The following is a 23632-nucleotide window of genomic DNA, read 5'->3' on the forward strand; positions in this document are numbered from 1 at the left end:
TTATTCTCTGAATTAATTTATACTTCAAGAATTATCATTCATCTGAATACTAAACATTGTATAAGACTGACAAAGTTATTAGTGAACACACAGTCAAATGTTAATATTCACACAAAAATTAAATTTGTTGGTAAAATGAATTATGAATCATGAATTTTATTAAAGTATTGTATAATACGACTCTCACAGGAACAGTCCTCTTTTCAATTAAATTTAAATGTTATTGAAAAAAAATGAATAAATAAAATGTTATCTTGAACATATAATGTGTGTATAAATACATGTATAAGAATGCATATATAATAATATATTTATCAAAACATTAAAATAAATATATATTTCTAATTCACACATATAAATACATTAGTATTCATATAATTGTATATAATATTTTTTTTATACAAAAACAGCCCATTTTCGATGAAAATAGTTAACTAAGACTATCTAAACATTCCCTAAAAATACCCTAAGTATTGGAAGGATTTAAGGTCTTATTTAGTTATTCACAAATTTCAAGTGCATGAGAGACACTTGACTAAATTTAAATCATGATATTTCGATGACCTCAAACATTGCATCACTTCCAATATTGCAATCTTAATATATGTTTTAATAAAATATTTTCATAGAAGATTGATCCGCATTAATTATGAGCTAAATTGTGTTTGTAATTAAATTGTTTGATCACAATAAAGATTAATAACTTATTCTGATACATTAATCTATCTTTTTTTTATTCGTTAAGATGGGCAATTTTTAAAATGTAATCATCGCTTTGGACGTAAAGTGAGCTTTGCAATTTGTCTTTATATATCGTCTATTTGCCAGTGACTAGACGTCACTTGGACTGGAGGATTTTCCCTCAATTCATTTAAAAAATTACATATATTTTTGTAATATCGAGGTTGACACCACGTTTCATTGTGTGTACCTCCTGAAATCGAAAGTATTTTTTTACACGAACTTTTACAGTTCTTATAAAGTTCTTGCATCATACGTGGAGGCACTAACGTATCCGCTAAACCAGAAATAAATAATGTAGGTACCGTTACTGACCGCACTTTGAGGATGGACAGATACTACAATACAAAATGACTCAACTAGAAATGATTCAACTGAAAGAAACTAAGTTATAAGAGAAATTATTTTACCTTATTTTTATATAAAAAAAGGGGTAAATATTGTAAACATCTCAATCCAAAAAGTAGTGCAGCTATATCAGGAATGCTAGTAAAAGTGTTCTCAAGAATAAGACACCAAATTCTTTGTGAATTTTCTGGCTTTGTAGCTAAATTGATAGCTACAGCACCACCTATAGAAATATTAGAGCATATTAAACATATAGTATACATTCTTTACCAAAAATGACTCATTTAAAAAATATAAGTACCTAATGATCTACCAAATACGATTATTTCATTAGTATTTATATCAGTTCTACTAGATAAATAATCAATTCCTGCACGAGCATCCATGTATAAACCTTCTTCAGATGGTGATCCTTGTGATAAACCATAGCCCCTATACTCCAACATTAAAATGTTACATTGGATAGTATGGTATAATCCAACTGCATTTTTTAGTCTGAAATATAGTTCTAGAATTATTATCTCACATTACAAAATAAAATTATATGATAAAGTGGCAAAAGTCACTGACCTATGTCCTACATTACCAGCATTTCCATGAAGAAATAACAAAGTAGGCACCTTTTTTATTCTATCCTCTGGTTGAGAAATAAAAAACATGTGTAACATGGTACCATCCCCTGATCTAGTATAAATGCTTTGATAAGGTAAATTAAATATCGAAGGTGCAGGAACATATATCCGAGAATTAGCTGGTGACTCTGGACGATAAACAAGTTGATCTTCTCTATGATACAATATACCTACAATATATGTTGATTAAGATACACACCTACCATTGTTAGAAACATAAAAATTTGATAGAAGACATTAATAGATATACCTGTAGTAGCAAAACAAAGTAGAAAAAAAGCAGAAATCCCACCGTACAACCAATATAGAAGGAAACAGGCAAGTATATAAGTTCCAGAGAAAGCCCAACATTTGATAGCTATACTCCCTAATAAACGGATGGGTTTACTTCGAGCAAGTCTCATACAAAATGACATGATTGCTACGTAGTATTTTCAAAAAAATGACTAATAATCATCTAAATCACTCTTATATTCAGTAAGTGTACAACATTACGCATCTTGACTTGATCATACTGCTTCACTGAGTCAAATATTCCAGTTATCATTGAAGACTTTATAACCTAAAATTCGTATCAAAATTTTATTTCATAAATATGATCCATTTCATAAAAACTTTGGATTTGTATTGATAAATAAATGCATTTCGCTTTTCAAAGAAATTTATTAGATCAGAGATTACATAGTATAAAATGAAATAGTTTCAATTTTTGAAGAATTATGAAACATGGATTAAAAATAAATATTGCCGTTACATGCTCAAATATAAATCGATAAAATAGTATAAATACTAAAATATAAATAATAAATTTTTTATAATAAGCGATGTACTTCATAGCGTAATTTCATGTTGGACAAAGATACGTTCATATACAAACACAAAACAAATTGGCGGCGCGATCATAGTGTTACATTTAGAAGATAGTGTTGCGAGTTTATCACGTGTCATCGTGAATGTCCAATGCTGTATTCTGATTTCTGATTACTGTTAACCGATTCTATATGTATATCTAATACTACCTTACGTCTTTATACTCAAGACGAGTCTCACTGTTCACGTAGAGTTCTTCGTTTATTTACGATTAGAAATTTAAGTGTTATTTTAAAATTACTTATAAATAATGGAGAAAATACTAGTCGAGCCTCGGGATGGAACCGTAGTGTCATGTTTGTCTAACCTTCTTCAAACGAGTGCTGAAGAAGCACTTACTATTGGTGATACGTTTAAAGTCGGACTATCAGGTGATATACTTCTCACATAAACACTATAAATACAAAAATGATAAAAACAGATGATTAATCATGTCCATTGAGTGTTCCATCCTTATAAGATATATTTTAAAGAAAATCTGAAAGTAATATCTGCATTTAAAATACATACATTTATAGGTTATACATGCTGTAAAAAATTATGCAATTGACGAGATTTTATATTTATTTCTTTTTTCATTTGATTCCAATTTAAGCGAGCAGGTTATTGTTCTTACAATAGTATGTTTTTTCATATTTTTTTATTTCTAATATTTAATTTATACCTCTTACATATACTATTTATACCTCTTACAAGTACAAAAGTTATTTTTTTACATTAAAATATTAAACTAATAATAAAATTTTGAAATTATCTGTCAGGGGGGTCTTTGGTACAATTATTGGTTGACAGTTTACCTAATGTTACAACTGATTGGAGTAAATGGTATTTCTTCTTCTGTGATGAAAGAGTTGTTCCTTTCGATAGCAATGATTCTACTTATGGAGTATATAAATCAAAGTTGATTGGAAAAATACCAATAACTGAAGAACAATTTATAAAAATTAATCCTGATCTGTCTGGTAAAATAATATCTTTCAATCTATAATCTCTTTCTTCTTTTTTTTCCCATAAAATAGCAGTTACATAATTACATTATTATACTTATAGCCGAAGATGTTGCAAAAGATTACATTAAGAAGATGTCTGTATTTTTCCCTCCCGACCGTGTTCCATGTTTTGATGTGCTTCTTTTGGGATTGGGTCTAGATGGACATATATGCTCTCTTTTCCCTGGTCACAAACTTTTAAACGAAGCAAGCTTGTGGGTTTGTCCTATTAATGATTCTCCTAAGCCACCTCTATCTCGTATTACTCTCACTCTTCCTGTGATAAATAATGCAAAAAGATGCATATTTGCTATTACCGGATATGGTAAAGCTGGAATTGTTAAGGTGATTATTTCATTGAAGGTTAAAGGAAACTAATTTTTAAGTTATAATTCATATAAAGTATTTTTATTCTTAATATTTAATATCTAACAGCGAGTTTTGCAAGATAGAGAAAATTTGCCAGCTGCTCGTGTTCAACCTCACAATGGAGAATTGTATTGGGTCCTAGATGAAGATGCTGCAAAATTTTTAGAAACAGCCTAAACAACATTCCATTAAATTGACTATGACATTCCATGTTAATATCTTGTCCTAATGCTCAGCAAATTTTTTGAGCTTACTTTTATATACGTATGTGCATCTTACTTAAGATACCTAATAATAGAAAAGTAACTAAATGACATTTTTTGTAATTTATTGCTCAAAGATTGATATTTGTTTATTGTGATGTTAATATCATCTGAAATATATTAGGTTCTGTTACATATTTTAATATTAGTTTCCAATATTTTATTTTTTCATTTCAATTTGTAGACATTTAATTATAATGGGTATAAAATATAATAAGGTAAAGCATTTTTATACCACATTACTCATTCATTATTATTATCATCAAACTGCGATTTATGCTTATTATATCATCTTAATAAATTTAGGAAATCATATAAAACAAAAATGGCTTAAAAAGTTTTTAAGTAGCAAATATCTTGGATGCTAAAATAAGACAGTATACGTTTCAAAAACGTACAAATATTTAGCAATATTTATTTTTATTTAGATATAATAAATATAAAAAATTAAAATATTATGTAATTACAAATATATTTAACATTACGTAATTCGATTTATCATAAATTATGTTTTTCATAAAAATAAATAATGTCAAGAAATCCAAGCAAAGATACAAATATTTACTAAACAAAACATCAAAATAAAATCCTTATGATAAAAAAATATATATATAAAAATGTGAATATATTTTTATTGTTTATATCATACCATCGATAGAACAATATATAATAGTATGTAATTCTCATAGCAATTTCTATTTAATTCTGTATTGAAATATTTATCATGGGATCGAAAAACAGTAAGCAAAGTAGTTATTTAAAATCTTTATACAGTATTTTATTTGCACGAGAAAATATCATAATCATTGTCATTTTGTATACAGAAGTAAATAGATATATCTAGTATAAATATTATATCTTCGTTTAGTAGATCGTAAAAGACATTCTCTATCTTTGGTAGTTTATATAAAATTAATAAGTATTGATATATATAAATAAGTATGCAGCAAAAAGTGACTATTTTTGTACGATGCATATTTTTGTATATCATAATATGGAATTAATATCATTAATGTATGTATATTGTTCGAGGCAGGAATATCGTTTGTAATATGCACTTAACAGATAACATCCGCTATCAATCAAATTCAGTAATCAGTACTAATTACTTAGGAACTAAAATTTTTACAATATTTAATAAATTATCTTTATTTTTTTACAAAAATCTTATGTGTACAATAGATATCAAGCCATAAAAAGAACTAACAAACTATTAATTTACATCTTTTTTCATATGACTTAATCGTCACTTTCGTTATAATTTGTATTAACTGTGTAATGCTGTAAAACGTTTTAATTCTGAACGACACGTCAAATTACTTTTTTACAGTTCTTCCAAATTCGTATGGATTATTTATAAAATTCTATTCCAAAGCACAACGAACATTCTATAGACTTAAAAAAGTAATCGAAAATGTTGATTCAGTTAAATGTTTCTATACAATACGTACATCTAATATAAATGCTAGAATTACCCAGAAAAAATGGGTTTTGTAATTTTTAGCTACTTTACTTAAATTATATTTCGTTTATGTTAAAAACGTGACGGAAAAAATAAGAGGACATCTTTGATTTTAAAAATATACGTGAAAATAATACCTGATACTTGTCCAAAGATAAATTGTAAAACTATTATTTTTTTAACGTCATCACTCAACACTCGTGATTATTTTGAAGAAAGAAGTAAACAGGCACGAATATAATGCTATATCGTGATGTACTTCTTTGGAGTTTAAATATACATATTTATAATACATAGAATATACATAACATGCCTACAAGATTCATTTAATCAGAGAGTTATGTTAAAACAATGCGTGTAATAAATGTAATATCGCGGATGGAGTACTCGTTCATGGAACAAGCTTAACACATAAATTATAGATGTGCAGTGTTTGCAATAACTCATAACATAACACCTTGATAATAGCGGATTTGTTATTATTATTACTATTGGTATTATTATTTTCGTTATTATCATTAAATACTGGAAGAAATTTACAATAAAAATAAAACGCATTTACAAAATTGATAGGATGTTATGCACTGAATTATGTTTCCAATTTAGCTTATAACCATACATATCACAGCAATAATATAACTCGATCCTCCTATTTTCAGAATTTGCAACATTATCTAATGTATTTTCTAAACAATACATTCGTTTACATTTTCATAAAATTACATTTCCATCTGTAGATTACTTGACTTGCAAATCGTACTGGATCGTACAGGAATTCCTTTTTTCTTTAATATTACAACTATCAGCCACATCCTTATTTCCTTTCCATAAAAAACGATCAAAATAAAATTATAAGACATAATACTATTTTCTTTTCTTCTACTGGTCTTTATACTATCATTCCTATTTCGAAATTATGAATTTACACTTTTGTTCTTCTTCATAGAAGCGAAATATAAGTGTAAGTCATAACAATGAATACGTTTAAACTAGTTAGCATGATGTATACACAGAGTGTATAAATGTGAACTCATTGGAAATTAATTAAAATTCTTTATGCTGGCCACTTTTGTTATACTTATCTCCTTATGTGAAATTTGTTATAAATATGTTCTATAAGTTTAATAGTGTGATATACAATTGGAAAATAGAATGGCAAATGCTTAAATAATCGTGGAAGCTTCGAGTTAACAATAAATAAGCGATATTACATATAACAAAAGGCAGAACATGCCGAATTGTTTGTTCAACCAACGACTGGCTTGCTTGTATACTTTATGATGTAATTAAAGAATAATTTAGTTAAATTAATATCACCTAAAATAAATAATCATCACGTCATATTAACACCCAAGAAATCCCTGACAGTTTCATACACCATGTAACTAATCGACACAGCTGGTGCAACCTAAAAAAAAAACAAATAAAAAATATATGAATAATTTATGATCTCCATTTATCAAAAATTAATCGTTATATAAATTATTCCATACCTTTAAAAAGTTTGGGGTTAAACCTCTATACAAACCGCGAATACCTTCATTTTTAATAATTTCCTTAAAAACAGCAACCATAGTATTAGGCTTCCCTGGAGACATATCTGCTTGCAACCGCGTTCTGACTAGCGCTAGTGGATACGAGCACACTTGACCAGCTGTGCTTGAAGCTGTTCCGCATAATAACAATATCCAGAAGGGTGGTTGTTCATTTTTGTCGTGTGTTTGTAAATACCTGTTTTTCAAAGTCTAAAAAAAAAAAAAAAAAATGAATAATATTTCAACTAAAGATTATCAACTATCAGTCATTTTTTATATACTTACCTCGTACACAGCCAAGTCAATACCAGCATATGGAATTATTCCCATTAAATTAGGAATATAGCCTCTATAAAAAGATTTCAAACCACCTTGTCTATATATCTTTTTTGTTGCATCTACTAAACCCGAATACTCTCCTGTTTTTCTAAGAGCAAATCTAGTTTTGAGCACCTGCAATATATCACAAACAATATCACTAAAAAATAATGAAAATATTACATCTGTGTTACGGTATGTCACGTGAATTTCATACCTCAAGTGGATATATGGCTGACTGACTAATCCCACCGGCTAAAGATCCAGCCATTAATCGTTCATAAAGCCCGAGCTCTCTAATGTCATCTCCTTTAATCGTTCTCTTAATTTGCTCATAAGCCATGAATTTCAGCGCACTCTCTGGTCCAATTTTAAGTACATTTATACCATTTCCTCTCCACAGACTGATAGAGCCACCTTCGCGCAGCATGTACCTGAAGCAACTCTTGATTTTGCAGTGTCGTGTTCCATGTACCTAAAAGCATTTTTCTTTAAAATAAAGTAAAGTAGAGAGCTATTCATTTAACTCTGATTTTAATTTTTAATACGTATCTAATAGTTTGATTCTATATTTTATTAAACTATGCCTACAATAGCTCAATGGAAATATTTGCACATTTACCATAGAAAACTTCCATATCATCATATTTGTTGTATAGAACATTTTGAAATTTCACAAGTGCTATAATGAGACATGATTGTCACAATTATAAACATGGTAAAATTTGAATCAAACTTGGTAGTTAATAGTTGCATCTATTTTAGATAATACATATAATGTATCCATAAAAGTTTGCATAGGTATTCAAATACTGTTCTGAACCGTTGTATATATTTGAGCTTTACTTTCTCTTTTCCTTATTTTTTCAATCCACTGAGATAATCAATCGTTTTCTGACTTTTCAGAAATTTTAATAAATTACATTACATAAAGTTAAATAGTTTGAATGTTTTTATTTAACTTTATAAAACAAATTTATTGGGACTTTTCCATTGCAAACCCACCTGTAAGTAAACTTTAATACGATCCAAAGGCGCCGTACATGTGCGTGATACACCACCTGCTACACCACCGGACACCAAATGTCGCCACCACATTCCAGAGACCATTTCACCAGTTGTGAAATCCTCAGGTACACCAATGTCCTCCCCAATGTCCATATACTGAAAAAAAGCAATAACCAATATAATTATTAAATCTTATCTCTACAAACAAGTACCCTAACTAATGAACGCACCAAAAACGAACCTCCACTTTGCATTTAAAAGGAACCGTACCGCGAAAATATAGTTTTAACTTTGATAAGTCGTGCATGATTACTTCATTAACAATTAACCTTTTACCCGGCATATTTTGTGACTTTGACATTTAGCTGTTATGCATAAATACATGTGACTCTCATTATTGTCAAAATACTCAAAAAAAAATTGACAACTTGCACAATTCAAACACATATATACAGGGTGTTTTTATTGTATACAATCGTGGATTTAAAATTATAGAAGATAAACAAGAATTTCAAGAATATTACATGATACATGATATGCTCCAAAAGTGGAGGAAGAATCTCAGAAGTTTTTAAGACATTTCTACTCTTTTAAATATCTTTTTTTTTTATTATATTTAAATTATTTAATTTTTCCTAATGATATTCTTTTTTATTTCCTATCTTCATTTTTAACTGATGATTTGACCTAATTACAAGAAATATCTTATATTAGTCATTGATTTGGATATTTAAATGAATTATTCGATAATATTGAATACTTAGATAATATCAAATTTTATTAGGACGTCGTTGATTTTCACTGAAAAATTTAAAAGCAATAATTTTAACATTCGTCTGACAAATAAACGTTTCAACGACCGCTTATCTTCCAATACATTTTGAACCAGTGTTCACTGGTTAACCCCGGTTTCATTATAATACGTATTTAACTACGCTTTGCCGGTAGTTCGCGTACCACGTGTCAGATAATTCTTGAACTCCGATCAACTATATGCTTCTCAAATTATTCAAGCACAGATAGGGTTTTCAACTTTCTTATCAGTTCCAGACATTACATCATATTTTGCGATTAAGCTTTCTTCATTTTTCTTATAATTCGACACGATTTCTCTCATCAAATAATCGAACTTTTTAAAACGCTATTTCAAACAATTATGAAACTCCATATACATACATCGACGCTATCTACATTTAGAAAGCAGCTGGACGTTTCGAGTCAATTAAGTTTTGGATAATTTTGTAGTGAAAGTTATGCGAATTAATGACAATCCTTTATATAATTTTCAAAAATGTAATTTCTAATAATATTTCGTTCGTCAGGTTTGCTTGAAATAAATATTCTAACTATAATATTCTAATATTAATAGTACGATAATTAATTGTACGATTTGTTATTAACTTAACATCTATATATGTTAGTTTTTTTTAATGTCCTAAAGTTGGAAATAGACGCGGTCATTAACATGATATGTACTAGTCGCGCGCCTACAATAAAAATACATGTTATTTATTTACGTGTACTTGTATTTTAAGTTCTATAAGCGAGATTGTGGACGAGAAAGGTAAATGGTTGATCAAAAATATGCGGCAAAGTTGTTCTCCTTGATACAACGAGCGGCAAAAGTACCTGCATAACAATAAAAAGAAAAAAACGGATTTTATTTCCACTTCGGTAAATTAGGTATAAAAAAGATAGAATCTGCTACCAAAGAACTTTGACGCAGTTAGATTTCACTGAATTAGATTTTGACCTTGCACGCCTTTGATTGATTATACAAGCAGCTATTATCGATATCTTTGTGTAAAAAGGCAATCGATAGCAGCATACGCCTATTAATTGTGAACATATTCGCGAGGAATCAAGAGGACGATCTTAATGTTGTAAACTTTATAGTTAATTTCCCAACTAGCACAATTCATGTGAAAAAATGTATTTCTACTGAATCTCAAGTAACACTCTAGATGTATTTATTAAGAAAGATGATATGACCTTAAAGGAAGATATGTCGATATCCGTACAAGATGTTTGAACTGAAATGTAGTAAGTAAACTGTGAATGTTTAAAAAATCTACAGAATGCAAAAGTACATAAAATATCTAAAATAGAATACTTATTATAATATTTAGTAAATGAAACAAATTTTTATTTAGATTCCATTTCTTTAATTATGCTCATAAAAATATAAAATTGCATCAACATCCGCAGTTTAGTAATAAGACCTGATGAAAACGAATAGAGAAGCAAACTTATCTATTGCGAGAGTTTTTCTCGGAACCGTCATATCGCTTGGGAAACAAAGAACCGAGTAAAATAAATAAAAGAAATACCGATCGTAGATACTTAACTTTACGTTAAACTAAAGAATAATATCTGTATCTATATCCACGCTATCCATCATGGAACAGTTTTTTGTGCTTGTTCGAAGGATAAGGATGAAAAACTCGAGTTAAAACTGAATAAATCCAAAGAACGACTGAGAGAAACGAAGTTTCTGCAGTTAAGTCTGGCCAGAAGCCAATAAAGCAATTTGGTACCTTGCCCAATCCTAACTTTAAAATTTTCTTCAATTCGCGTATTATTTCTTTTACATGTGAGAACACCTTAATCACGTGACAGGTAACTAATTCTGAATCTAGCTAAATACCTAGAAGGCGTACAATTCCGGTAGCTGAAGAAGAGTAAACTATAGTTAATTAAGCATAATGCTTTTGACTCACAATAATCATTTTTATTGCGAGAAAAACCTGACATGTAAAATGGTAGTGACTTTAGAAAACATTAATATTAACTAGTACACTGTTTGTTTTTTCTTACAGTTAGCTTTAACTATTTAAAGCAGTGTTAAATATGTTTTTTCGGAATAGAGGTCATTTAACATACTACATAACACATGTATAACATGTAAGGTTTTGTGTACCAAAATTTATAAGGATTGAAGTACAAATATTTTTAATACGCATCTATTTACATACAAATAGAAACCTCTACTTTCAATTAATTAGAAGTAATTTGTGACGTTTTCGTTCACAAAACAATTCACTTATTCTGTTTACAGAGAATTCTTAAATTAAAATTATTGTACATAAGATAAGAGTAACATGCGTTTCGCGTTAATCTAGACACAGTGAGATGTTTTGATTAAAATGATACTCTGATAAATCTAATCAAAGACAGACGTTTATCAACATCATATTAAATATTTAAAGTTTCCATCTTTTGACTTTCGGTACTATTCAGTTGTTCTCGTGAATAGTTCAATTGTTAGTATTTATTTGTCATTATTTAAATGGTTCTATATTTACAAAATATATATTTAAAATGGTTTTTACCTTTTAATATTAACAGTAAAAGAAGAATATGTATGATACTTTTGTTAATTTATTTTTATTATGATTTATGATGCAGTAAAAGAGTGATAAAATAATGCAGAATTGTTGGTCGGTAGAGTTATATTATTATGTCTTAAGTCATAAAACACAAATGAAACTTAAGGGAAACCGATATCAAGACTCAAGTGTCAAATAACAATCGCCTGGTTACAAGCTACAGCACTTACTTTATATTGTATATTATACATATTTGTTTCAGAAATGTATATCAATTATTTTGCAATATCTTTACAATTTTTATATTAAAAGGGATAAAATAATTTAAAGAATAGTAATCTTTCCTTCGCTTTTTAAAAGTGAGATTTGTTAACTTTCATTTTACATATATAAAAATATAAAATGCACAAGGAATAGTAATTCTAGAAATAGACTGTCTATTGTATACTTCTACATGTATGAACATTATGCAATTCTGTTGACATTATACAATACTCCTACCCAAGCATCTCACAAACGTCACTTCTGATAATAGCCATAAATAAATTTCCATAGGTGACAATAATACAATTTCATTTTTAATTTTTTATTGTATATATTTTTTGATACTCATACAATACTCCTACCCAGGCTTCGTCCAGATGGTATTTCTGATAATAATTGGTACTCTACATGCAGTAAATAAATTTTCATAGATAGCAACAGGATAATTTCATTTTAAATTTCTTATCATTCATATATTTCCCTACTCACTAGTAAATAAATTTTTATTTTTTAAATAATTCGACGATTTATATAACAATTCAATTACATTTGTTTTCCTAATTGTTTAAAAGTTATTATAAAATTTCAGTTTTGATGTGCTTTGCTTAACTAGAACCAATTGTAAAAGCAATTGTAAAATTTCCCGCGTAAAGTTCAGCTAGCAATGACAGACTTTTGTGCAGAACAATCTGGAACGAACTAGAGAAGGAAAAGGTTTGCATTCACGATGAATCATCGTTTGATGCTTCGCGATTGCCGGGTACATATTCCTTGTTAAAACATAACTTCGTTTAATCTTGCGTACGGGTCATTCGTTTGTCCGTTCTGACAGCTGTCATCATTTATCGTAAATCCAATGCTAATTATGTACCTCCTACCCAAATTTCTAAATACATCATGTATACATGATTAATAAAATTAATGAAATTTCTATAGTATCATGAAATAATTATATATTTCGATACTTCTAAGTTACGAATAGATTTTCGTATTAAACCACGCTTATTGAAATTCAATAAATTTCTCAAGAAATTTATTCGAAAGATACGTTGAAGGAAAGTTTAGCGATATGTCTGAACCTCTGCTTTCTCCATTGTCCACCACGTGATATTTTCAGCCATAACCTCTACGCGGCCTTATAACCTCTCACAGATATCCATACCAATACAAAATATTCTTACTATCTTATTATAATCCTTAAGACTAACATTTTATAAAAATTCATACAGAATAATAATAATTAAAACAATCTTGCTCTTCTTTTCCCTCCCTTCCTTATGAGAGTATTATATTTAAAGTTTAAAATAAATTAAAACCACAATGAAATTCTTAACCACATTTAAACTCGTCACCTTTTTCGGTGTCTATAAATAATTGCGTTATTACATCGGAGAAGGAATCGCTTACCCTTTGCAATAATTCATGGTAATCCTGAAGAAATTCCTCACAGACCATACAAGTGGACGAGACACAATCATGTCTCAGAAATCCTGGATTTTTCAACGTGTACATTATTTGAAGAATATAATTGAAGTCGTATTCACTAAATAATCTTTTCTTGTTGATACTAAAAAATCGAATTGAACTTCAATCGAACAATTTATACATATACCCAACACATTATAGAGGACACAGGACGAAGATACGAATAATGCTAAGCGAATCTTGTTGAACGAAATACAGAGGGGAACTAGATAAAACGAGCCTCGCCATTAGTCAGCGATTTGAGAGCTCGGAGTCCGATCTCAAGACTGAAGAGTGTCCAGGAACAGTACGGATATACGGATACGAGTATTCAAACAAAGATATGGCATATGGCCGTCTAGACGGGGAAGCCCCCACTACTTTCTTGCCTACTACGTCACGTTACTCAAAGTATTTTGTATACCTGTCGTAAACTGATTTTAGCTTTCCGTATTTGCAACGTGGTTAATTTTCAGTTTGTTAAAAAATTTGCTATACAAATTGATATTTTATTACGTCGTTAAATATGTTAAAATACAAAGACCATAGGGCAATGATAATTATAAGTAGATGTTTTCGCATTTATGAAAAATTCCAAGATCCAGAAATTTACAGAATGCACATAATATTCAACAATATATAAAATATGTAAAATAAACTGCGTTTATTTATCATAATTTTGTTCTAAACATTTTTTAACGATAAGTCACGTTTTTAGCTTTTCATTTGAAAGCAATTTTAAAGTTCAATATTTTGTCAGTGATATACATCTATTAGCAAAACTGCCTTTTTTAATAAACTTAGTTATGGGATTTCTTTGAAAAATATTTATATGAAAAATATTGATTCCGAAAGTATTGGTTATCGTATTTTAAATATTAAGTATGAAATTAGCTTTGCCAGAGAACATCATGGATTTGTCATCTATTGTAAAAATTTTGGGACTGAATAGGTTGTTTTTCTTTTTAAGTACATTATATCAAAGTACATCCCCTTATCTATTAATAACATTAAAAATTAATCCAGAATCTAAGATAATTTGTGGAATACTGACTACTGTTCTATAATCATTGTCAATTCAATATAATTTACATTTTCTCACATTAAGGAGAATTTATTTTTACAATAGTGATGAATAACAGATAGCATTATTGTAATAATCCAAACTCCTATTGATGTTCCAATTTAGAACGCTTGTGTATATTAACTGGCGCGTTAGTGCATTTGAGAAGGACGTGTAGCCACGTGGCCTCTTTTCACGTGAAAGTCAACTATTCCGGCACAGAAAACTGAATACCATAAGAGGCGAGCTAACTCATTGTTAGTCACATGCGGCGGTCGTACTTAATCAGTCGGTAAAAGAAATATTTTAACAATTTTCTTTATACAGTGGCTACAAAAAGTATTCACGTATAGCTTTGTTTTTTTATAAAGTGTTTTTCTTCATCAGATTCTATACATTTGGTTTTTATACTGACAAATTTGTAGTAATCATATGAAAATATCTATTAAGTCATATACAATTTAATATGTTTTAATCTGATTGATCAATTAAATACAATGGTGTTAAATACAATTAAATACTAATACACTGTTTATAGCCATTTAACGTGCGGCGAAAAGGCTGCGTAGGTAAAAAGAGCATGAAAAAGTGAAATTTTATTCACGCCATGTTGGTTCCTAGGTAGAATTTGTATGCATTATGTATATGAGTCATATATGGACTGAGACTGTTGCAGCCATAATACGCACGCACGTGAATAATGAAATACGTCATCACGTGAGAAAATTAATAGAGACCTGAATGATAGATCTTTGATCATCAGCATTATTTCACTTCCGCCCTTAAAATATTTGAAATTTTTATATATTTAGTATATGGTAAAAATTAATTTTTGAAAAATTATATATATATACCATAACGTATTTTGTAATTATAAACAAAAAATAAAATTGTTTTATGGTATTTTAAAATTTTAGCTTTTCTCATGATTCGTGTTTAATTATAAACTATGATTCAGATTTGAAATATTTTTAATTTGAATATTTCAGATTTCAAATTGAGAAATATTAGTGTTGGAATTATTTAGTTGCAAATTTGTAGCACAGCACTTTCTGTCTCCTGGATACGATGACCTCGCAGAGTAAGTGAGTGCACGGCTGACGAAACATTGAGAAATATTTCACTATGCTGAAAAATTCCGCGGTATACGGTTAAATTTAAACTACAAAATGATGAAAAAACAGTGATATTTTCCGTTAAATATCATCGATAGTCTTTAAATTAATTTACTGTCTATAGACAATAACAAAATATTGATTCCAATCCGTAATTGTTTTTTGTTCTTTACCCACATATTATCTAACATATATATGCACGTTTTAGTAAACAATTCTATATTTACGCTATTCTTTTAAATAATAATCATAACAGTTATGCAAAGTTAAGTTGTTATTTCAAGTTTATCACTAATAGACGTCGAAATGACCAAAAGTCTCTGATAAAAGTCTGACAATGCCAAATAATTGCAAAATAAAATTAAGAGATGTTAATATTCGAACCGAACTTAAAAGTTAAATGCTACTACATTACGTTACTTTAATGGTTTCTCTTCTATCAAATGAAAGCATGAAGAAAGATAGAAAAATCGATACAAAACTCCATTTATAAGATTGTTTTGTTCGATCACTCTTGTTTCAACTAACGTCTTTTTCACTGTTGTAGGTATTCTCTGTTATACCGAAGAAAACGATCACAATTTAAAGATTTCAAATTCATCTTCACGAAACATCGTTGGTCGTTAGATTTCTTACTTTTCTCTTCTTTGTTCTAGCAATAAAATACTATACCCGTACAAAATGAAGACGCATGTGCAAGAAAATTGTTTGTCCGAGCAGCGCATGCGTGGCGAAATCAAGTCAAAGAAGGAAGGGGATGCGTTTTAGCGGGGAAAGGTGATAGAAACAGCTGGAAGACTATCAAGGTCATTTTGAATGACAATCGCTACGTCACACCTCCGGTCAAGCCTTCTCTGTCAACGAATCAGAGGTTTAAATCGACTCGATCATTTTTCCGTATACATACACGAACTACACCCATGAGTTCATCGTACAATTAGTATATAGAGTAGTAGACGGTCCCAGATTTATTTGTTTTATGATACTACCGTCGACATTTCATCAAATATCGTATAATGATAGATAAAACACATATTAGAAATCAATAAAAACAGTTGTGATATTCTGTATAAAATAATGTGTAGCAATTATTAGACTGCAGATTTTTATATAATTTTATGATGGAACGAAATAGAATCTATATAGTCTACTAAAAATTATAACGTATATTTTATATATTTTTATGTATTCTCTGAATATTTGCACCCATAAATATATAAGAATACCGAGTGATTATTAATGTAGATCATAATGTAATGTATATCATATTAGTTACTTACGTTTGTATGATGCCAGTATTCAATAAGACCTAGAAGATCGGTACTCGGTGCATACAGCAAAAAATCTCGCCATTCGTTAAAGCTTATAGTAAGACTTCCATCTTTATCCATCCTACAAATCGATATTATAAACTGTATTTTGTTTTGTTTTGTTATTTACATAAATAAAAAATCTTTATATCAGACTAAAAAATAAAATATTAAAATACGTTGTTGTGCATTGTACTGACCGCTGCAATAACTTCTTCGCTTCATTATAATCCATTTTTATTCCCAATTCTTCGAATGCTTTTATCAATTCCTCTAAATCGATTTTACCTGCGGAAATGAATTTCGATTACAATATGACAAATATTATGTTACCGTTTGTTTATTACATTAACAAGTTAAGTACTAACAGGTAAACGAAGAAAAGAACAACGATTATGAACTTATAGATTGCGGTAATTATTTTCTCGGCACTGAGTAAACTTAAGATTGTCATCCGTGTATAAAGTGATACATAAAAGGTACTATTTATGGAAAGCAACTCTTTAACCATTTAATTTTAAATCAAGTGTAGAATTCTATTTTTTATGTATTTGCTAAAATTTCGAAATAATTTTAACCAATTTCACTTATTTCTTTAATGAAATTTATAATTTAAAACTTTTAGAACAGTTATATACAGTAAATTTCGAACTTTAGGGAAACTAGTTCTCTTTTTTTTCGAAAGTTTATAATAAAATTTTTAATAATAACTAAGAAATTTTATCAAAAATAGAATATTATGCAAAAACATTTTTAATTATTTTTATGTTGTAATGTGTAAGAGAAAAATAGGTATTTAATAACAATAGAATATATTTCAGTCAATTAATGCCCATGAAATAGTGTGCATCAAAAATCAATGCATAAAAAATTACTTTAAATAAAAGTGTCTAGGGAAGTCGCTAACAGAGGTAGACATCAAGTTCTCTGTTATGTACATTGCACAATAGTCATTTTTTCGTACATCTACTGACCATCCTTGTTCTTGTCAAGATGAGAGAATTGCAGACGCAGATTTTTTTCATGTTCGCGAACGTAGTGTATAAATTCTGCTAGTGTAATATCACCGCTTTTAGTACTATCCGAACTGGCCAAAAATTGCTGAAAAAAAGCAAAACGCTCAAATTGTATAAAAATTATTCAAGAAATTAACGTATACATATGTGTATTTCTGAGAGAAATAAAAATTTATCCAGATCGATCTCGATAAATTTTTGGTAAATGAAAAAATTTTCTTCCAATAATTTTGATGCATAAATAAATAAAAATTTGCCTTGAATTTGTATATTAGAACGCGTTTTTCCGTTGAAGCTTTAAAAAATAGTATAACACTGGGTATTAGTCTTGATGAAATCACGTAAATTGTATTAACTACAAACTGCAGCGAATATATATATATATATATATATCGGCTTTAAGAATGTCAGTGACAACCTTCCTTAAATTAAATAAAATCTTTTGAATATCTTAAATCGGACTAGCTTACAGTATATTCAAGGTCGTTACTACATTAGTTACATAAAAATGTAAGATAAAATAAAATTTTTAATACGAGTATCTCAGAAATATAAATAAATTGGAATGTGAGTTAGAGAAAAAATATCTACTGTTTAATAAAGCGTTAAACAACCGGAAAATATCGTATAATGAGTAACGTTCACGATTTTTAAATTAAACTTTATCGATATTATATCATAATTAAAATGTCCCATATAAATTATTTTATAACTAATAAATATACAATATTTATGGCTCATATTTTTATTGTTAACTATTATTTTTTATACAATTTATTTAATTATTACTTTTTATGAATTGATAAACATTCGATTAATAAGAAGTTTTTGTTGCAATTTTTCAAAGTTATTAGAAATTAAAATGGAATAGTCAAAATATGCATTCCATTATTAGAGAACAATGGAGATTTCTAATAAAGGTTAGTGCCAAGCTTTTTATGCGATATCTGCAGTCAAATTTACTGCATAGCGCGCAATGCGTGCGTACGCATTCGATGAAGTCATATATATAAAATATATTTTAAAAACATTTATAATGCATTTAAATAATGTCTGAAAAATTTAAAGAATATCGTATATGTAGAAAGTAACTTTTATTTAATATTGGACAGTTGTATGCATCCGCATTATAAAGTTCGACCGTACAGTACGAATATTCACTAACAATAAGTAAAGTACATATTTCATTACCTATATTACCTTGCTAATTGACCAGGAATTAGAACCGAATCTGATTTTTTAACAAAGAGTGATCTATACCAAAAATTTTAAATTAATAGAAAGTTAGAGTGAGATAAGAGATAATAATATTTCTATGGAAAAACAAATGAATATCGCAATTTCGAATGTACAAAGTGTCATGTACATGTAGAACTGACTTCGCAAGTCAATTTATAAAACAAATCAATACATTTATAAAACAAATAAATATGTGCCAGCTGACAGTATCTCACTCACATTCAACGCAGGAGAGAGATGTTTGGAATTTGCTACAAATATATATATTGCTCAATGGCTGGCCAGATAAAATCTCGACCATGGTCAGTTAGAAAAGCATTACTATAACGCCGGAGTACCGATCTATGAAGCAATGGTAGGGATAGCGACAACCAGTTAACAAGACATTAACAAAACAACTGTCCCAGCTACTTAACAAAACAGTACTCTATCTATATGAAATATATGTATGTATTTTATAAATTCCTAATCGTTCCAAAACTATCTTTAAAAAAGTAATAAAGCGTTATACATGTAAATATTAATTTCTATTCAATACTCAAAAATTGCATGCATCTACGTTATGCACTTCGATCGTATACAGTAGTATTTACGAACATCTACCAAGTAAAATATGAATTATAGAATTACCTCCGCGTAGTATTTATCGACTCCAACATTACGAAGCGCTTTAGACAGATCTTTCACATCGATTCGCCCGTTTCCATCGAGATCTAGTTTTTGAAATATCTTTTCGAACCTCTTCTCATCCTCTGCCGGCAACTCATGCAAATAATGCGGTGGCATTACGCCATGCACCGCGCTCCCTCGACCATCGGGCATTATTCTTTGTATACTTTCTATATTACGAAGTATCAAATTTCTTCCCAGTATATACCTGCGTTACGGTTACACGATCTTCCTGTTTTCCTTATTTTTTATGCGTGCTTGTCTCTCGAACCACTTGCAGATTCTCAATGCGATTACTGCACGGAATGTTTCGATCGTTATGCACGCCTAGTACGATTGAACTCATAGCTGCACACACGTGGTGGCTATTAAACTGTGGACATCAATTTTCCAACCATTCGTGCACTTTCTACCAATAACAGAATGTAATCTTGCGTGTCTGTTTAACTGTCAAGCTTTTACGAATACTTTATAATGTAAAAGTGAAAACATGCGTAAACAGAAAAGTCTCGGGTTTTCACACGCTCATCTTTCAAACGAATACGCCTAGATCGTATATTCACCATACAAAGTGGAACTATACCACTTTCCCCCACGTCCGTAACATAAGCGACCAATTATCCATGCACAACTAAGTCCAATTCCGGTGCCACTGAGAACATCCTGCGTCGTGCTCTATGTTCTGTACTCAGAGACACCATCTAATGGTAGGTTTCTGAATCATCTTTACGCGGCATCGATCGACAAAGGTGATTCTTCGAACGCGCGGATTTACGAATTTTTCTTTGCGAGATTGCATTAATTTTATAATATTGTTGATTTTAATGGACAGGAATTAATTTTGTAGCGATAAATGAACAAAAAATTCATATTTGTGTTGAATAGATAAATATATTACATTCTCACTTACAGCACACTTTTTTTAGAAAATACATCAAACTTTTATGAATGTTTATAGACGATACAAAACGTTTGAAGAATCTTACCTCGATGCAACGATATTATATTGTCAAAATATTCGTACTTCAAATTTTTTGTATTTACATGCACCGATGAACGAAAAAATTAATAGAATTGTAATATTCTTCTAAGCATTTCTTAAAGTATTTCTCAACGAAACGGACGAATCAAATCAATAAATTATTTCTATATGAATATGAGACGAGATGTATTGAACAGTGTAAATATTTTTATTTATTTCTCTAGATTCTAGAGTAGTGAACGAAAAAGGGTAGTAAGTACTACTGTGAATCTATCACATGTGTATATTATAATACGACTTTTTCCATAGTTATTTATTTTAGAAAAATACATTAAAAATGCCAGACTAACAATTATGTTAAACGCAATAGGCAATACTAATATGTAATGTTATTTAGAAATATATATTAACAATTTCTATGTAATAAAAACATACACTATAAGATTTTTTATTTTACATACAAAACGATTTCAAGTAATTTCTTAATGTAATAATTCAGAAATGTACATATATGCATTGCCCATTATGTTTACAGCTAATATAACAAAAAATCTTACAATCAGGAATTAATTTAACGTAAGTGTCACAAAAGTACTATTAGTACTGCTAAGTGCCAAGTGCTCACTGACTATATGCATTATATACCGATATGTATATAATTATTATTGTTTCATTATGTTCAAACAAAGAACGTTAATATAGATTGTATGTGGTTTCATACCATTAACATAGGTACGTGTGTATTATTATACACATAGTGACATGTTTAACATGCAATTAATCTGAAGCTTGCACAAACAGTATTGTTGCGCTTATTACTTCCCAGTGTACACAGCCCTCTTCGCTTTTTATTCTCTACATTTATTAATGAGTCATACTACGAATAAAAACAAAATAAGCAAAGAAAGAAGAAACAGAAATCAAAGGGCAACATCTTTTGTGAAAAGCAGATCACTAGTCAATCATAATTTCTTTAAACAACAGAAATATTCAAGGATTTTTCAAAGCTTTTTAGTTGTCTTTAGAAAGGAATTATATAAAATATTAGATAGTAATTTGAAACAAAACTTTATGAAATTAATAATCTTAGAAGCTTTTGTTTCTGAACAAACTGTGAATATGGTGTTCATTTACAGAAAGGAACGTTTGATCTTTCACATTCATTCTTATTTCTATTTTACAGAATATTCAAATGACTCACTTTGATCAGAATTGTAAAATCAACAAAATTTGATATTTATAACTATATCATTTGATGTAAAACGAATGTTGAATCTTGATTTAAAATGTAAGAACTACTTTCACATAAAAAGTATTTGTTAGATTTATGTCAAGAAATTAAATAGTGATCCCTTTCTGCAATATTCTCACACATTTTCTTCAGTACAATCGCCAATTATGTGTTGTAATATCTGAATATAATATTGTGATGAATGTATAGTGATTGCAAACTAAGTTCTCATAAACATAATAAAAAATTTGTACTACATAAACCTTTCTTTAAGGGGGTATTCTGGTCTAGATGCATGAATTTCGGGCGATTTTTGAAGCTCTGTACAAGCGAAACATAAAATATTTTTGCTATCCTTCTTTTTAGCATTTATTTATTGATATTTCGAGATTACGTAAAAAATTCACTGAAAAAAAACTCAATATTTAAAAAGTTATGAGCTGGCAAAGTGGGTGCTGCCAAAAAAATGGGGTGTTGTGGCGTGCATGATATCAACTCTTCTGGTTATTTGAAATAAAAAATGCGAACGGATTCTTAATTAGTATGGATGCCGCTATCGTCTGAATCTTGGAAAAGTCAATACAACATTTTTTCACAAAATGACGGCCGTTTGAAAAAAAATTTCTTCTTTCGCACGTTTTTTTGACAATTCCGAACGTTTAAAAAATAGTAATATTAAAGATTTTGAACTGAGCGTGGTCCGGAAGATAGAGGAATATACAAGGAATATTCAGACTAAATTTGAAATAAATCGGTTCATTAGACCTTGAGATATCGTGCACGCCAACTCGAAAAAAGTAGTTTCGAGGAAAACGCGTTTAAAGTTTTGAGACAAGTTTACTCAGACAACGTCTACCGTCTACTATTCATTTGTTCCGGTCAGACCGGAGCAGATGCCGCGTCACGAAAATGACTGTAACACATAAAATAATTGAAATTTTGAAAAATCCTTTTAAGGGCATATTCTTGAATGTCTAAACTTTGGAGATATGAAAAAAAAAATTTTTCGATTTTTTCAAATTTCTAGACCAGAATACCCCCTTAAGATCTCATAATTGTATCTGTGAAATTAGTAACAAAATAAATAATAGAGTTTCTAACATATTTTTCAAACATATATAAATATAGTTTCAAATCTAAACATAATCAATACCAATAATACCTTCAATGTAGAATAAACGTATAGTTTAATATTTTGTATATTACATATCTTCGAATCTGCAATGGAAATATATTTTTTTATAAAAATATAAGAAAGTATTTAATTTTTTCATGTGAAAGTTTTCAATTACTCCATCTAATTAAAAGTAAAATAGATGTAGTTCGAATGGAGAAAAATGTAATTCTATACACTGGAGTAAAACAAGTTAATTTTTTCTATAATTTTTTTCACGAATGTTACTTCGTATTTTATG

General features: G+C 29.0%; 3 protein-coding genes across 8 annotated transcripts; 1 reads left to right on the forward strand and 2 right to left on the reverse strand.

Annotated features, from left to right (window-relative positions):
• Positions 1 to 295: 295 nt before the first annotated feature.
• Positions 296 to 2878, reverse strand: Bem46 (abhydrolase domain containing 13-like protein Bem46). 2 transcript variants are annotated; one of them, XM_069124532.1, is made up of 6 exons: positions 2741 to 2878; positions 1972 to 2283; positions 1660 to 1891; positions 1391 to 1584; positions 1152 to 1312; positions 296 to 1079 (listed from the first exon to the last, which is right to left on the reverse strand). In XM_069124532.1, the coding sequence occupies exons 2-6, from the start codon at positions 2135 to 2137 to the stop codon at positions 807 to 809; spliced, it is 1026 nt and encodes a 341-aa protein (XP_068980633.1). In that variant the 5' UTR covers positions 2138 to 2283; positions 2741 to 2878; the 3' UTR covers positions 296 to 806. The 2 variants fall into 2 exon arrangements, with proteins under 2 accessions (XP_068980633.1, XP_068980623.1); XM_069124522.1 differs by lacking the exon at positions 2741 to 2878 and adding an exon at positions 2552 to 2685.
• On the forward strand, positions 2822 to 4263 carry Pgls (6-phosphogluconolactonase). Its single transcript, XM_069124541.1, has 4 exons — positions 2822 to 2962; positions 3353 to 3553; positions 3642 to 3925; positions 4016 to 4263. Exons 1-4 carry the CDS (start codon positions 2842 to 2844, stop codon positions 4124 to 4126), a joined length of 717 nt encoding a protein of 238 aa, XP_068980642.1. The 5' UTR covers positions 2822 to 2841; the 3' UTR covers positions 4127 to 4263.
• A 1873-nt stretch (positions 4264 to 6136) lies between these two features.
• Positions 6137 to 20656, reverse strand: SCaMC (Short Calcium-binding Mitochondrial Carrier). Of its 5 annotated transcripts, XM_069124474.1 has the most exons (9): positions 19966 to 20656; positions 18055 to 18181; positions 17281 to 17368; positions 17051 to 17162; positions 8533 to 8691; positions 7745 to 8002; positions 7495 to 7662; positions 7168 to 7419; positions 6137 to 7082 (listed from the first exon to the last, which is right to left on the reverse strand). In XM_069124474.1, exons 1-9 carry the CDS (start codon positions 20155 to 20157, stop codon positions 7008 to 7010), a joined length of 1431 nt encoding a protein of 476 aa, XP_068980575.1. In that variant the 5' UTR covers positions 20158 to 20656; the 3' UTR covers positions 6137 to 7007. The 5 variants fall into 5 exon arrangements, with proteins under 5 accessions (XP_068980575.1, XP_068980590.1, XP_068980581.1 ...); XM_069124489.1 differs by lacking the exon at positions 18055 to 18181 and having other exon boundaries at positions 19966 to 20094; XM_069124480.1 differs by lacking the exons at positions 18055 to 18181; positions 19966 to 20656 and adding an exon at positions 17956 to 17973.
• Positions 20657 to 23632: the final 2976 nt, after the last annotated feature.

Source organism: Bombus flavifrons, chromosome 1 (genome assembly GCF_040668555.2).
Source record: "Bombus flavifrons isolate JBK064 chromosome 1, iyBomFlav1_principal, whole genome shotgun sequence".
NCBI lineage: Eukaryota > Metazoa > Arthropoda > Insecta > Hymenoptera > Apidae > Bombus > Bombus flavifrons.